Source organism: Vollenhovia emeryi, unplaced genomic scaffold (genome assembly GCF_000949405.1).
Source record: "Vollenhovia emeryi isolate VEMERY1.0 unplaced genomic scaffold, V.emery_V1.0 DF939214.1, whole genome shotgun sequence".
NCBI classification, from domain to species: Eukaryota; Metazoa; Arthropoda; class Insecta; order Hymenoptera; family Formicidae; genus Vollenhovia; species Vollenhovia emeryi.
This window is the reverse complement of record NW_011967152.1, coordinates 238,329-252,415: the sequence shown is the minus strand read 5'-3', so window position 1 is coordinate 252,415 and position 14,087 is coordinate 238,329. Positions and strand designations below refer to the sequence as shown.

Sequence of the window (14,087 nt, the reverse complement as noted above, 5' to 3'; positions counted from 1 at the left end):
TTAAAGTGACATTTAAGTAGTTCATTTTCTAGTAAAAATTCAAAATAATAACACAGGAGATTAAATCTGCTGAAATCCCGGAAAAAGTAAATTTATAAAGTAGATGCATTCGGAAATGTGATTACGTATCGAACAACAGAGAGCAAAAGTTATTAAAAATATATGTTTCCATTATGTGAATACTACTAATAATGTACGGCCACTCGAAGAAAAAGCAGGAATTAAACATTGAACTTAATATACGCTGAAAATCGATTTACGTCATTATCGCGTGATTCCAGCTGTTGCTAACGTCTGCTGTCCGATAAACGACGCGACACGACCGCCATAGAGAAATCCAATACTTTCAGTCCAGACACGATGTTTATTACCACAAACCTTGTAATTTATCCCGGGGGGCGTATCATTCTGCTCGAGATATCGAGCATGCTCGACATACGGTTCGAAAAATATGTCGATTCGTACGTACAAACGTTATATTCAAACTATGTACTTGTAGAAAATAGAGCTGAACCAATTAATTTTGCGTGAAGAAAGTGGCGCGTAAAGATAAGTGAATGCCAAATACTTTTGATTACGTAAAAATCGGTAACGATCGTTTTTAGAAACGATGAGAGATAAACATGAAAGGTTTTTTGATATTAAAATTGTTTTACAACATTTTCCACTATTCCGAGCTTAATCAAACAAAATTAAAAGTAGAGACAGCCAGTGTGTTGAGCGCGAAGCAGAGAAATAAAAGCGATGTTTCGAAGCAATCATCTCTCTTCGTACAGATGTATTTTCTCCACCTATAAGGCGTAACTAAACTGGCAAAAAATATTTTAATGACAAGTACTTGGTAACATTTCAAGACAAAACTTTTTAATACGGAAATGTCGAGGCTATAATAGTTTTCAAATTGGAAAAGTTTAAAGATCTTGAATAACGAGATTAGAATTTCGCGCGCACAGGGACGGCAAAGTGGCAAATTTCACCGCGTTAATTTAATCAGTACCAATAAGTCCGCGGAATAATACGCAAAACGTAGCAACAGTCACGGAACAAAGTAATGTACAATAAAATATTAAGTACGGAATTTTCCATTGCGTAGGCAGGCCAACGAATTCTCAACGTTTATTTGTTGTTTTCCACTCGGCGCGGTATCGTACGACGATTAAGCGGGCCAACGAATTCTCAACGTTTTTTTGTTGTTTTTCATTCGGCGCGGTATCGTACGATGTTTTTGCGGGCCAACGTTTACCTGAAGGTTAACGCGCTATCATTCGCTCGCCGAACGTCGAGCCGGCAAGCAGTGGCGAGAGTCGCTCCGTGCGTGTTATTACTTTTGCGTTATCGGTTTCCAAGACTCGATCGCGATAAATGTAGGGATAAAACGCTATTGAGTTGTACACTTTTATCATTAACTAGTAACATTCCTCGATTAATTATTAAGCTTCTACAAGTTATAATGAGAAACGAATTACATATTGAGGCAACGGCTCTTTATCAACGTACGCTATTTCACGAGACTAACTCATCTAAAATATGAAGGTAAACCGTGGTACTTTGTCGCGAGGTACTTTGTCAGAAGTTACTAATATTTCGTGTGTTCGCGGTATTTCACATCGCGTACGGGAGTGCCGGAAATTTCGCTCGATGATTTTTACGAGTGTTGTGCGAGTGCAACAAGGAAATCTGAGAGGAGGAGGAGGTCCAGGGCATCGGGCAACAGCGGAGAAAACGTGAAGTAAGTGTATTTCATTTTTGTCAAAGATGTGCGGTTCAAGGAAGCGCCTTTGCTACTGGCCTCTTTGCCATCCCTGAGCGCGCAAAATTCCAGCCTCGTTATTCGAGATCTTTAAACTTTTCCCACTTGAAAAGCCTCGACATTTTCGTAGTAAAATTTTCGTCTTAAAATATTACAAAGCACTTGTCATCAAAATATTCTTCATCAGTTTAGGTGCACCCTGTACATATGTATATCACTGTGCGAATGTATTGTACAACGGGCAGCCGAATGCTCGAAATGAAATGTATTTTACAAACGAATACATTTTACTGGCAGTGCATACACACACGCGCACTTGTTACAAAGAATCTCGAATTTTTTTCGGCAGCCCAGTCTCTTTTACGTGAACAAATATTTGCCGATCGCGATAAACTGACTTTTTTTTCTCCATTTTGTTCTCCAATTCGCTCTCGATAAAACGATTAAATTTGATTATATAGAGCGAATGGAAGGTACAGAATTTACATTTAATCTTTGTGAATTTATCATTTCATAATTACCATCGAAATTAAATTGTCAACGGAATGCGAGAGTCATCATATTTTTTAATGCTGTGCGAGGATCCGTTAATTGCAGCGATACCGCAATTAATACTGAACGGTCAATTTTTCTCTCTATGGCAAATTTTCATAACGTAACGTAATATTTCTTAGAATGCTCCATAATTCCATAGAAATATGCGAGACGATCTCGTAGTTCTGGAAAAATATCGGGCAATAAACGCAGATAGGGAAAGTGAGATGCATTGTACCGCGAGACGGTGATTCATGAGGGATTTCCCTACTGGCTACTTTAGAGACTGGGAGAATTGCGCCATTAAGCATCAAAAAGCATGCGGAACCAAAATATGAAGAAGGCGCATAAGAGCTCCAGCGTGAATACAGCAAATCGTTTCTCCACCCCATTCTTTCCATTAATTCTTTTTGATTAAAAGATTTTAATTGGACATAAATCCAGCTTATTAGTGCCAAATGAGTGCGCAGTTCCGGTAGAAAACGAAGCGGTTTAATTAGCGATTTCCGCCACTTCGGTGAAACTAACCGGAAAATATCACATTAAGATTAAAATTAAATTTCTACGAGTACGGCGCGTATAAAACGACCTCGCGTAATTGCCCTCATCGGAATTAAAGTGACGAAAGGCAATGCGGTGTTTACATTGGGAGTGTGGGCGAAATTTTGTCCCATAGACTGTCGCAACTTCCAACTGTCGCTGACTTAAAGAGCGAGTAAAACGTTTGAAACATTGAGCAGGCAGCCACAGCTTCCCCCGTGAAAATCGATTGAGGTTATTCACCTCTCCTACTTATACCAATACGCACGTACTCAGTGTTCATTCGTTGGGAGTTCACCCAACTAAATATTTTATTCCCGCCAATGTTGTCTCGACCGCATACGTGTCACGCGGATCGATGGCACTTGACGCGCGCGACGCGACTTCGCGTTGCTGAAACGACCAAATTAAAAACCATTTAAATTTTCACGCGTCCCCGAAGAAAATAAATAGCGTTGTATCATTCAACGCCGTGATATTTATTTCGTTTCTCGTTGCACGTAATCTAATATCGTGTATACTTGTAATATATTCTGTAAAAATAATGGATTTTATTTTTGGTACATGAAGTATACTCTCTTTACCGTAATGTTAAACAATTCATGCGAAAGGGATACATTTTTTTACTTTAATTAACTTAATTCTTTAACTACGTTTTCATTAATTGTTTTTGTAGAATTGCCTACTGTAACTTTTTAATTTCACAGTTCTTATAATTAGCTGCCGCGCGCTACTTTACGTTATTAACAAGAGACAAAATAAAAACTAAATAAAATTTTAATGACATTTGTATTCAATCTAAAAAATATATAATTACAGTATATAATTACATTGAGTGCTTAATGAATCAAAGTACATGATGCGTAAGAAAATAATTATTTACTGCCCTTAAATCTCAGTGTACCTTTCTCAAAAAGATATTAAGAAATTAATTATATTAATACAGTTATACTCGTAAAATTCTTAAAGTAATTTAACGTAAAAATTTTATTCCTCTGTACTAAATTGTGTAATAATTATAACGCAACAGTTAGTTTCTGCTTAACAATTATAACTAGTCGTAAACAGTCGATATATCTGCTCTTATAAATTACTCTTATTCTGAGTATTGAGCTAACAGCGATAACGAGTTAATTAAAAACCGTCAAATATATGCAATCGTCGCACATATGTATCTCTCTTGATAAAACTGTCCAACGGTGAGCGAATGTTTGGATTTTACAAAATATCTGAGGCTCAAATAACGAAACTGAATAATAAATATTTGCGTTGTACACTAAACATGAATTCATTTATCGCAAATACGATATCGCGTGACTACAAGAACACGACTCTATAGCGAGCAAAATCTAATCCGCTTAACCACGCGCGCGGATACGAAAAGGCTCGCTTCCACTCTATCCGCGTGTGCAAATCTTCCGTACACACGGTACGTTTGCTCAGACGACGCTGAGACGCAGCTTCCCACCGTGGGATTACTTCGTAGCTAGTAGCAGCACCACACCACGTTCTAATGCACTATTTATTGAGCACTTTAGACGATAAATTTGCAATGGGTTATTTAGTATCGTCCCTTGGCGCGTGCGCGAATGTATTACTTCCCGCGATGTGAATTTCACGTTCTGTAGTACGGTCTGTAAGTGGACATCGGGATATTATTCTTCGATAAGTGATGAATGTCACCCTGGTCGTACTCCACGTCGTTATAAATACCGCTTTGATTCTGAAATATAAGCCAATTCGTCGATACATAACTAGCGGTCAATTAGTTTCTACGGTCGTGGTAATTAAACGGTAATACAAACGAATTAAGACAAAATTGAACAGTTTCAATTATGTTGGTAAGGAGGAATCGGAAAAGAATTAGAACGAGGCATTTGTGCAAAAATACGGCGATGTAAAATTAATTGATAAAAAGCCGCGGCATTATTGGATTTCTCCGGCCCTGGGAATTAGCCTTATAATTATTGAATTTTTTTTCTACTTCTCTTTACCTCTGTCTCTTGCTAAAGATTTCAATTAACGTGATGAGGTTAAAATTTTTATTCCAAACCGTAACATATTAAACGAATTCTTCTTTTATTCTCTATCCCATTCAATTACAAGTTAAGTTTAACAAAGCACACTATTAAAATCAAACCTTGATCCTCTACATCAAATATTTAATTTAAAAATAAATTCTTTTCGTGTAATAAATTTTGATTTAATACTTTTCTAAACCGCGACATATACGTACAATATATGCTCGGTGATTTAATGGATACTCACCGCTAATGAAGACCTCGACTTTGGCCTCGGCACATGAAAACCACTGCTCTGAGGAATTAGGTCGGCTCTGTCCTTATCTTGCGGCTCGGAATCCGAGCTATCCGGATCTGGCTGAGGTCTCTGTCTTGGCCGTGTTGGGGCCTGAAGTCGCGGTAATGGGACCGGAGGCAATGTTCCGTGAACGTTCATGGGTGGATAACCGAACATCGCCGAGCTTGGTCGCGTAGGGCCCATGGGTTCGGTCTTCCGGTAAAAAAAAATTCTCAATGAACTTCGATAGGTTTCTTTCATCGCTGACAAGCAGAACTAATGCGATTCAATAAGAAATACTAGCTACTTCGTTCATTACACTTTGCTACGTATTATCGAGTATTAATTAACAAAGTTGATGCGTACCGCATAGAGATTCGCTGTAGCCATGTGCTCCCCAAAATGAGCCCACATGTAAGGTGGCAAATTCGTCGGCGGCCCTTGTTTTATGGATGCTAGAGTACCCACAGAACCCACCCTCGCTAAGGTCCCTGTAAATTACAATATTTGCGCCCTTAAATCTATATCCGCTAGCAAAAGATGACGTTTATATCTGACTGCTAGGTGATTTTACCTGGGAGAGTACCAGGTATTCCACCTTGGATATAACCGTACACCGGAGAACCCGCAGACTTTTGTTCACGAGACCACTTGCGACTGCAAAATATACGTACAGTTGGCCCAGTGCGAAATGACTCGTCGATCGATGTCGAGACGATGTCAAATCGACGTCAATTTGACGGTGACGTTGTCGATTCGACATCGATCGACGAATCCTTTCTCACTGGGGATTTACACGCTTTGACGTATGTATATACTAATAACAGTTGTATCGAGAAACATTGATTACCTCCACATAACGAGACAGACTAGAGTCAATACTATGATTATTAACGCGGCCACAGACGCGCCTATAGCGACGCCCAAGACTTCGCCATCGACCTCGCACTGCGCGCCGTAGTAATTGCCGGTGCATCTGAAGATGGAGAAGAAATTTTTCAGTACATTTAACACGTGCGCTCACGCGGTGCGTTTACTTACGCGCACTGCATCTGGTCCCCCTGATACGAGCAGGTGCCGCGATTATTGCAATAGGTCGAGGGACACGACAGGCACGTTCTGCCGGATTCATTGGGATCGTTTTTGTGAGGGTCCTTTAATCCCGGATTGCACGAGCACATGAAACCACCGAAGGTGTTGACACAGCTAGCGGATGAATGGCAATCGTTCAACTCCGACGAGGCGCATTCGTCCAGATCTGTAAATTCAGAGAGATGTTTTACATTATAAATTCCTCTATTCGCAACTCTTACAATTACATCCTACTTAATATAAAATATCACTAATTCTATCTACAGCACAAAACTTGCAGTTACATTGCAGCTACGTTGCAGCAATGTTGCAACATTGCAGCAATATTTGTGCTGCACGGGTACTAATTGTAACTAACGATCGAGTTACCTTGCAAGTTTGATATAGATCCCGGTGGGCTGTCCACGTACAGGGCACTGTTTCCGATGTTGTTGTTCTTTCTATGAATGACACCTAGCAGGTGTCTTTGAAGCTCACCGGCTAAACTCGGTCTGATCGTTCTCGGTTCATAAGTGAGTTTTAGAGTTGCATTCACGAAAACTCCGCCTTGTCCTTGGCTTACGTCTCCTTGATAAACGTTGTTTATCAGCGATCCCATATATTCGTCTGAGAATGGTGTCATAGACATGGCAGACTCGACCTGTAGAACAAATTAAACATTTCATAAACAACATAATTAAATTTATATTTACTACATAGAAAAAAGATAGACAATTAGATAAGTTTTCTCTTAAAAAATTGTCCCAACTAATTACGTAATTAAACGATTAGTCGAGATCTTTCCAGCGCACTTTATAAATTCTTTTATTTTACCAATTAAATGCAGATAGCATTTTTATAATGTGCAAATTACATTTTTTATAATGTGCATCAGAAACACATCAATGAACAATGTAATCACTTAATTAACTGGTATATGTATAGAGGAAAGTTCTTTAATTATGAAATAGGCTCCTAATGCGAGATAGCGGAGTTTCTGCTAAATTAATAGGCATTATTTGTTGGTTCCACCATGAATTTATTGCCCTTAGAGTGAAGTCTGTTTAGTGTAAAATTGATTGTTGGATCGTGTAATCGTTGCGAAAAAAGATTTGCGATTGAATTTGGACGTTGAAAACCTACCATCTCACATTAGAATCCTAACTCATAATAGAGGACTTTCCTCTATAATTTATTAAAAGAAAAATTGAAATCATTGTTCAAATTTTTCATTGATATTCCGAGCAATAATTAAATAATTTAATTTGTACTTACGGCTCTGTTGGCCTCGTAAGCGAGAGTTTGATAAGATTCCGTGTCCTTGTCAGCTAGCCCGCGATCCCACACGACTTTCTTATCGTAAAATTTGTCAACTCTGATTGACACAACGATACTGACAATCTCTGGAAAAGAAATATGAAATGCAAAGTATGGATCGTAACATGCGTCTCGCGATTCTCGATCGTTTACTAACTTTTGCACGGCAGCGAATGCTGCAATCGCGCGTATCCTGGCTTGCAGTGACAAGCCGATACTCCTTGGACCGTCGCGCAAGCCTCATGTTGACTCGCATCGCATGTACTCGTGTCGCCCACGATGCAAGTGTCTATTCTGACAGGTGGCTGCGTCGGTCTTCGGTACGATGGTTGCCTGCGATTTGATCCATTGGGACGGGAAGTGGCAAGAGGAGTATCCGGTTGTGGAATGGCGAGACTGAAAAGAAAATTTTCATGTAACATTTTTATCTTTTGATGACGAGTCATTTATCTCATGAAACTTTTTCCGAGGATAGAAAACGAAATTGCTAATAAATTGTATGATATTTGGTTAGAATGAAAGTTTAAATCGTCGAAAAAGCTCGTCACATATTTTTTTACCCAGCGACATGTTCACAAAAAAGCTTTTAGCCTCGCGAAATCGAGACATACCCAGTACCGATGATGGGCGGCGGTTGAGTTCTAGTTGGTTGTGGTTGTACATGAGTGGGCACGGGTGTCCGGTCCGTGTTATCGAACAGATTCAGATACGTTCTTTTACCGTCAATACTCACGAAACCTTCTCCGCCCACTGCAGAAGTTAATATGACATCACCGCCGCTTGAGTGTAGAGACACTCTAACGCTCTCCCCTAAAACAAAATGACCAATCGTCAAAAATCTAGTCACTTAAAGAAAATGATTGGTGAAAATCTATATTTAAATTGTTTACATGTTACATACAAATTTCCGCGAAAATTGGAATCGATTAAATTAATAATTAATGCGCACGTACATAACTAAAATGATAACATAAAGCATGATTGGTGTCAGATTCTAGGGTAGAATTCTATTTTACATACAAGGTATTTCGATATTATGTTTTAATACATGGCATTTATAATTTTTTGAATGTTTTTTTATATTGTATTGACACATAAAATAATAGAATTTTATCATAAATTCTGACATAAATTGTGAGATCAGACAATGATATAAAAATTACCGGAACTTCCTCCGGGTCCCTGAATTGCCGAAACTGTTACGTCAAAGACGTCACCGTGGGGTGGATGTCTCGATGGTGCATAAGGCCTCTGACTTGGCAACCCTTGTGCTCCAGTATAATCTAAAGTATCGTCCAAGACAATTCCAGGTCGTGGACGATAACGTTCAGTGGATCCTATTACGTTTATTTTAAATTATATATTGATAAATGAGCTATAGCAATTATGGATTGTGCATCTGTACGCATATACATAAGCACAATAATTCAAAAATACATTCTACTAATTAAAGGCAACGTGTAGCAATGCATATTTATGTAATCGTGGGACAACACGGCATTTTGAACAACTTTATGAAAGTTTTTTGAAATTTTACCATACATTTTACTAGTAAAATTTTTTTAAACTCTCATAAAATTCTTCGAACTGCCATGTTGTTACACGGTTACACGATTTTCAGGAAATTTTGAGAGAAAATTTTCTCCGCGCACATACATTTTTATTTGTAATCTTTTACGTGCCTGTATTTTTCGTGAAAAGAGAAGTGGTGGGATGAACGACGCTCTTCTCCGTCGTAGCCGAACTCTTCGAGTAAGTTGTAGGAAGACCGTCGGTCGGCGTCGAAACGCTGGACGTCGGTTCTATGTATTCGATATCTGATGCGCTGCTGGGTTCCAAACTCACATCGAACTTGGTATCAAGGCTCGGTTTCACGGTAATCGCGGTTGGTCGAAGGATTTTTGTCGACATAGATTCGATCACTTGGACCGACGAACTGGTCTCGATGTTAAGAGTGCTGGTCGAAAAAGTCTTCGAGGCGGTCGGGGTGGGTTTCTCGATCGGTTTTCCTCCTTTGAACGTTGGGGATATTTTTTCCTCGCTTTTCGAAGACTTCGTAACTTTGGCCTGATCGTCCGAAGACTCCGGGTGTCGCGTCGTGTGAGTCGAAACGACGTCTGTAGCGAGGCCGAGGATCAGCGTCTCCTCGCTGTTGATCTTGTTTTCCTTCGACGGTGAATGATTCTTGTGATTTATATGTTGTTTCTTTGTGGACTCTTCGGGCTCAGGTTTTTTCGTCGTGTTCTGGACAGCTGAATCATCGGTCGCCACCGTGGATTTGACTCGATCTTTACCGACACTAGAATTGTTCGTGCGATTCTTAGTATTACCGTCCTCGATAAGTGTTTCTTGATGACTGGCATCTTTCTTTATCGTGGAGCTCTCCTGAGGCGTTTCGGATTCCGGTTTTAAATCGTATTGCGAGTTCTCCGTCGTTGAAAGGTTCTTGTCGCGATGGAAGGAGGAGTCCAGCGATGGTAGTTTGTAGGGTGGTGCCGGTCGTCTGTTACCACCTTTAAAAAAAACTAGACTTTAATTTTCTCGTTAATTTTAATAAAATGAAAATTATTTTGTCTATAATCATAATAAAATAATTCTCTCATTTTATTAAAATTACCCGGAAAATGATTTTGTTTCATATATTCACGATCCGTTACGTTAAAGCATCCATGCAAAATAAATGATTAATTATAAGTGCACAATTATTTACGGATGTATGACGTACTGTGCGAAGAATCCCAGCTCCAAGGCGGCACGACTTGCTCTGGTAATGGCACTCCGCTGATGAAGGGCCTAATGGGTGGCAATAATGGTCTGTCGGGTGCAGGGGGCTTTTCGAACGGGTAAGGATGAGACGACGGTGGCGGCGGCGGTGGATTCATGCCAGGTGTGTCAAAGTCCGTCAGCAACGGTGGCACATCCGATATTCTGGGTGGTCCTCTGTTGTTGATCCTGCATATTCGTTGTCATTGCCAATAACGAGACGTACAGTGATTGTCAGGATGGTTGCGACACGTTTTTTCTCAATGAGTTTAGGAACGTGCATTTAGATCCAGGGTTACGTTCTTCTTCCTCGAGGAGTATTTTACTCGATGGACATTCTCCGAAACCATCTGTCACTCGAGTAAAATTTTCCCCATAGAAAATGTTTCGAAACATAAACCTGGATCTAACTGCGCGTTCCTATAAAACTTATTTAAAAAACTAAGTGTCGCAACCATTCTGTCCATCACTTTACATACACACGTATCATATATGAGTCTTTCTTCAAATAGAAATGAATGCAATGCGAATATTTGCATTTCTCTTGCGCCAAGAAAGAAATTATTTCACGTAATAATTTTTACGTGAAGGCTCTTCTCTATCTCTTGATACATTTCTTATAAACATAGGCGAAGATACGCGACATGACATTTCCGAAAGTTAACGTGACAATTCCGACGGTAAAAGAAACCGATTGTCATAGCATTTTATAATGGATCGTCATTTTATTTCACAGTGTAAAATACACTTAGAAAGATGAAAATTGATTTAGCCTACCTCGTAGCTTGTATCGGCCTCAATGGCCTCACGGTGTTTGCGGCTACGTTTACGTTGCCATTGAGCAATTTGACGATGCCGGTGATAATGTCCTGTATATCGGGGTTGGCTTGTCTATGACCTGGCGCGGCGGTTTGCAGACTCGGCGGCGGCGCGTGCTCGCTATAGATCCTCGTGATCTCTTGACGACCTCGCCGTTGCTGATCCGTTACTGGCGAATGCTGTGCTCGTTGCCTCGACGCGCCAACCGGCTGATGGGGCTCCGACAGGAGATCTACTCTCAGCGGAGCCCCTTGTCCTTCCCCCGACATCGACTCGCTGGTGGTTGGCACTATGCTACTTGTGACAACACGGATTGTTTTACGAAATTTGCCCTCGATTGTACTTGAGGCTACACGAAGAGAATTTTCTCTGAACATTTATCCCGAGATTTAGCCTGAAAATTATGTAGGTAATCGTGGCATTTCGAAGAATTTTAGGAAAGTTTTTTTTTTAATTTTACTAGTGATTGTACTTACAATTAGTATAAATTTTACTAGCACAATGTATGGTAAAATTTCATAAAATTTCATAAAATCCCACGATTACGTCATCTTCAGGGTAAATTTTAAGAGAAAATTCCCTCCGCGTAGAATTAAAGTGAACTAATACGCAATTTACGCGTGCGTCCATTTGTTGGCGTAATATTCAGTTTATTATTTTACTTTGAATCACATTTAGAATAGAAACACAGAGTTAATTGAAACTTTGATGCGCATAATCAAAACTCTAAGAAATGTCGGCATTTCTCATATCGGGAAGTAGTTGCAACATAGTCTATTGTCAATACGGAAAACCCATTTACGTTTATAATTCTTCGCGTGCAATTCGCCCTTTTATTAGGTAGTGTTCATAGAAACGGAATGAGACTTACTGATAGTACTCGCCGGCTTTCACCTCGATGTTATTACCGTCGAAATGGGCCACGTGTTTCGACGACGTTAGTTCGTCGATAGACTCGTCCCGACTCGCATCTTTGAACGCAATTCTGGTCTCCCCCCTGTCGTAATCGTTAACGGTTTTCGAACTTTCCAACTGGATCGCTGGGACAGTCTTTTGGAAGGTCCGAGTCTCGTCCGGTTGGCTTCCACTGGATGTTTTTTCGGGACCAGTGTAAGCGCTAGCACTCAATACGGTATTTTCCCGAGACATTCGAGAGGATGTTTTATCGTTCTGTATGGCCGACACTCCTGCAAGTAAACGAAAGCTAGTGTCAACTTTTCCGCATATTCCATCGACGTTTTCCGCAGTGTGAAAGAGAGAAATTTAGAAAGAAGTTTATCGTATACTCCGCATATACCTACTATTAAACATGGACTTGCAACACAGTATGAAAATTAACGCATAAATACATTTAGTTCTGTTTCGCAGTACATAAGACATTTAATTTAATTTTGCGATACAAATACGAACGTTTCGGCTCCACTTTGAGTCATCCTCAACGTAAATTGCAATCTGAACTCGAGAAAAGCTTTGATTTTCTCAACTTACTCTCAAGCTCAACTTAACTGCAAATTTTAGACTTTCGAGAATCCATTAACCCTTCCAGTCACAGTAATGCATATACATATGCCCCTTTATGATGTCGTTTTTTTGTTGTAATTTCTACTATTTGAAATTTTTCTTGAATGTTTTTATTTCACAACTCTCTCGCCTCTTAATAGTTGAAATTCAACAATGGAATCGTTATTTTATTGATATCGTAAATTCTTTTTATTATATGAACAAATAGAAACTCGAGAAAATGCCCATCGTAAACATATACAATATTAAAACCTCTTATTCTTTTAAAGGGTTAATTTAGACATTATATTTTCTTCACATATTTTGTATTGTAATATTAATTAATATGCACGGTCGGGAAAGTTACTTTATAAAAGTATCTAGTTACAGTTACAGTTTGTTCGCTAAATATGTAACTAGTTACAGTTACAAGTTACTAATTCTGAAAAGTAACAGTTACTCAAAAAGTAACGAATCGTTACTTTGCAGTTGGTTTCTTGCAATGAAAATAAAAATATTAAATCTGTAGTTGAATTATAATATAAAGTGTTGATAAAGCCCGGATAGCACAAAGTATTGGCGTAGTATTGGGAAATAATGTAAATGCAATACCGTGCAATTATTGATACGTAACATTGGCGTTACATTAACCTTTATTCTATAAGTATTCAATATTACAATTGTATTGGGCAATCTTGCCCAATACAATTTCGATATCAATCCAATATTGAATTTGGAATTTGAAGATTGAGTCACGAAGAGACAGTCATTATCTATTCTTGAATAAATAACGGAGGTAAAAATATATTTCATTAGTTTTATATAGTAAATTTTTTAAATTAATTTTTTCTTTAATTAACTTCTCATGGTCGTGCATTTCGATACGATCGACGCTCGCAATATAATTCGAACCGTACGAAATATCTGTCGGTGACGATAATAAACTGACTATGGAAGGAGTTTTCTTCCTTTCTGATCTCGGGTCAAAATGATCAGACTGTATGGCCAGAAGCAACTAAAGGTAGGTCCCATCTGGCCCGACGAAGGAAGACTGAATACGATGAAAAAAGTTGATTATACGTATAATTTATATTTCAGCCTTTTAATTTTTATTCCTTTGCCGTGTGTAAGTTTTATGATAAGGGCATACGTATTCAGCGTAGACATCTGCGGGGTGCGAAACTAAGAAGATTGGTTTTTGGTTCGTGTCGCTACGTCGATTTTTCGCCGAGATATAGCGTTTTAAAAATCGGGCGCGCGCGCACCATTCATGAATGAAGGCCGCGCAAATTTTACGCAAGTAGTATGCGAGCGTACTACGTCCCCAAAAAACTGGCATCAAAACATACGATGCACAGGGGTTCGAGGCACATCGCCGCGCGAGATGCCGCGCGAGACGCCGCGCGGCGTCTGCTGCTTCTGAATGAGGATTAAGATCGTGAGTCGATATAATCGTTAATAACTTCGCACAGAAAAATCGTAGGAAGATGATCCT

The 14,087-nt window shown here is 39.3% G+C and overlaps 1 protein-coding gene across 1 annotated transcript in view; it reads right to left on the bottom strand.

Moving 5' to 3' along the window:
* Positions 1-3,817: 3,817 nt before the first annotated feature.
* LOC105561027 overlaps positions 3,818-14,087 on the bottom strand; it is a 32,337-nt gene continuing 22,067 nt past the window's right edge. The window contains exons 2-16 of the mRNA XM_012010650.1: positions 11,964-12,279; positions 11,051-11,386; positions 10,236-10,462; positions 9,193-10,023; positions 8,674-8,847; positions 8,122-8,320; positions 7,668-7,906; positions 7,469-7,596; positions 6,584-6,854; positions 6,164-6,380; positions 5,973-6,098; positions 5,697-5,779; positions 5,489-5,613; positions 5,093-5,335; positions 3,818-4,547 (exon numbers count right to left, since the gene is read on the bottom strand). Of these exons, the coding sequence (XP_011866040.1) occupies positions 4,440-4,547; positions 5,093-5,335; positions 5,489-5,613; positions 5,697-5,779; positions 5,973-6,098; positions 6,164-6,380; positions 6,584-6,854; positions 7,469-7,596; positions 7,668-7,906; positions 8,122-8,320; positions 8,674-8,847; positions 9,193-10,023; positions 10,236-10,462; positions 11,051-11,386; positions 11,964-12,279 (3,623 nt within the window). The 3' untranslated portion in view covers positions 3,818-4,439. The remainder of the gene's footprint in view (positions 4,548-5,092; positions 5,336-5,488; positions 5,614-5,696; positions 5,780-5,972; positions 6,099-6,163; positions 6,381-6,583; positions 6,855-7,468; positions 7,597-7,667; positions 7,907-8,121; positions 8,321-8,673; positions 8,848-9,192; positions 10,024-10,235; positions 10,463-11,050; positions 11,387-11,963; positions 12,280-14,087) is intronic.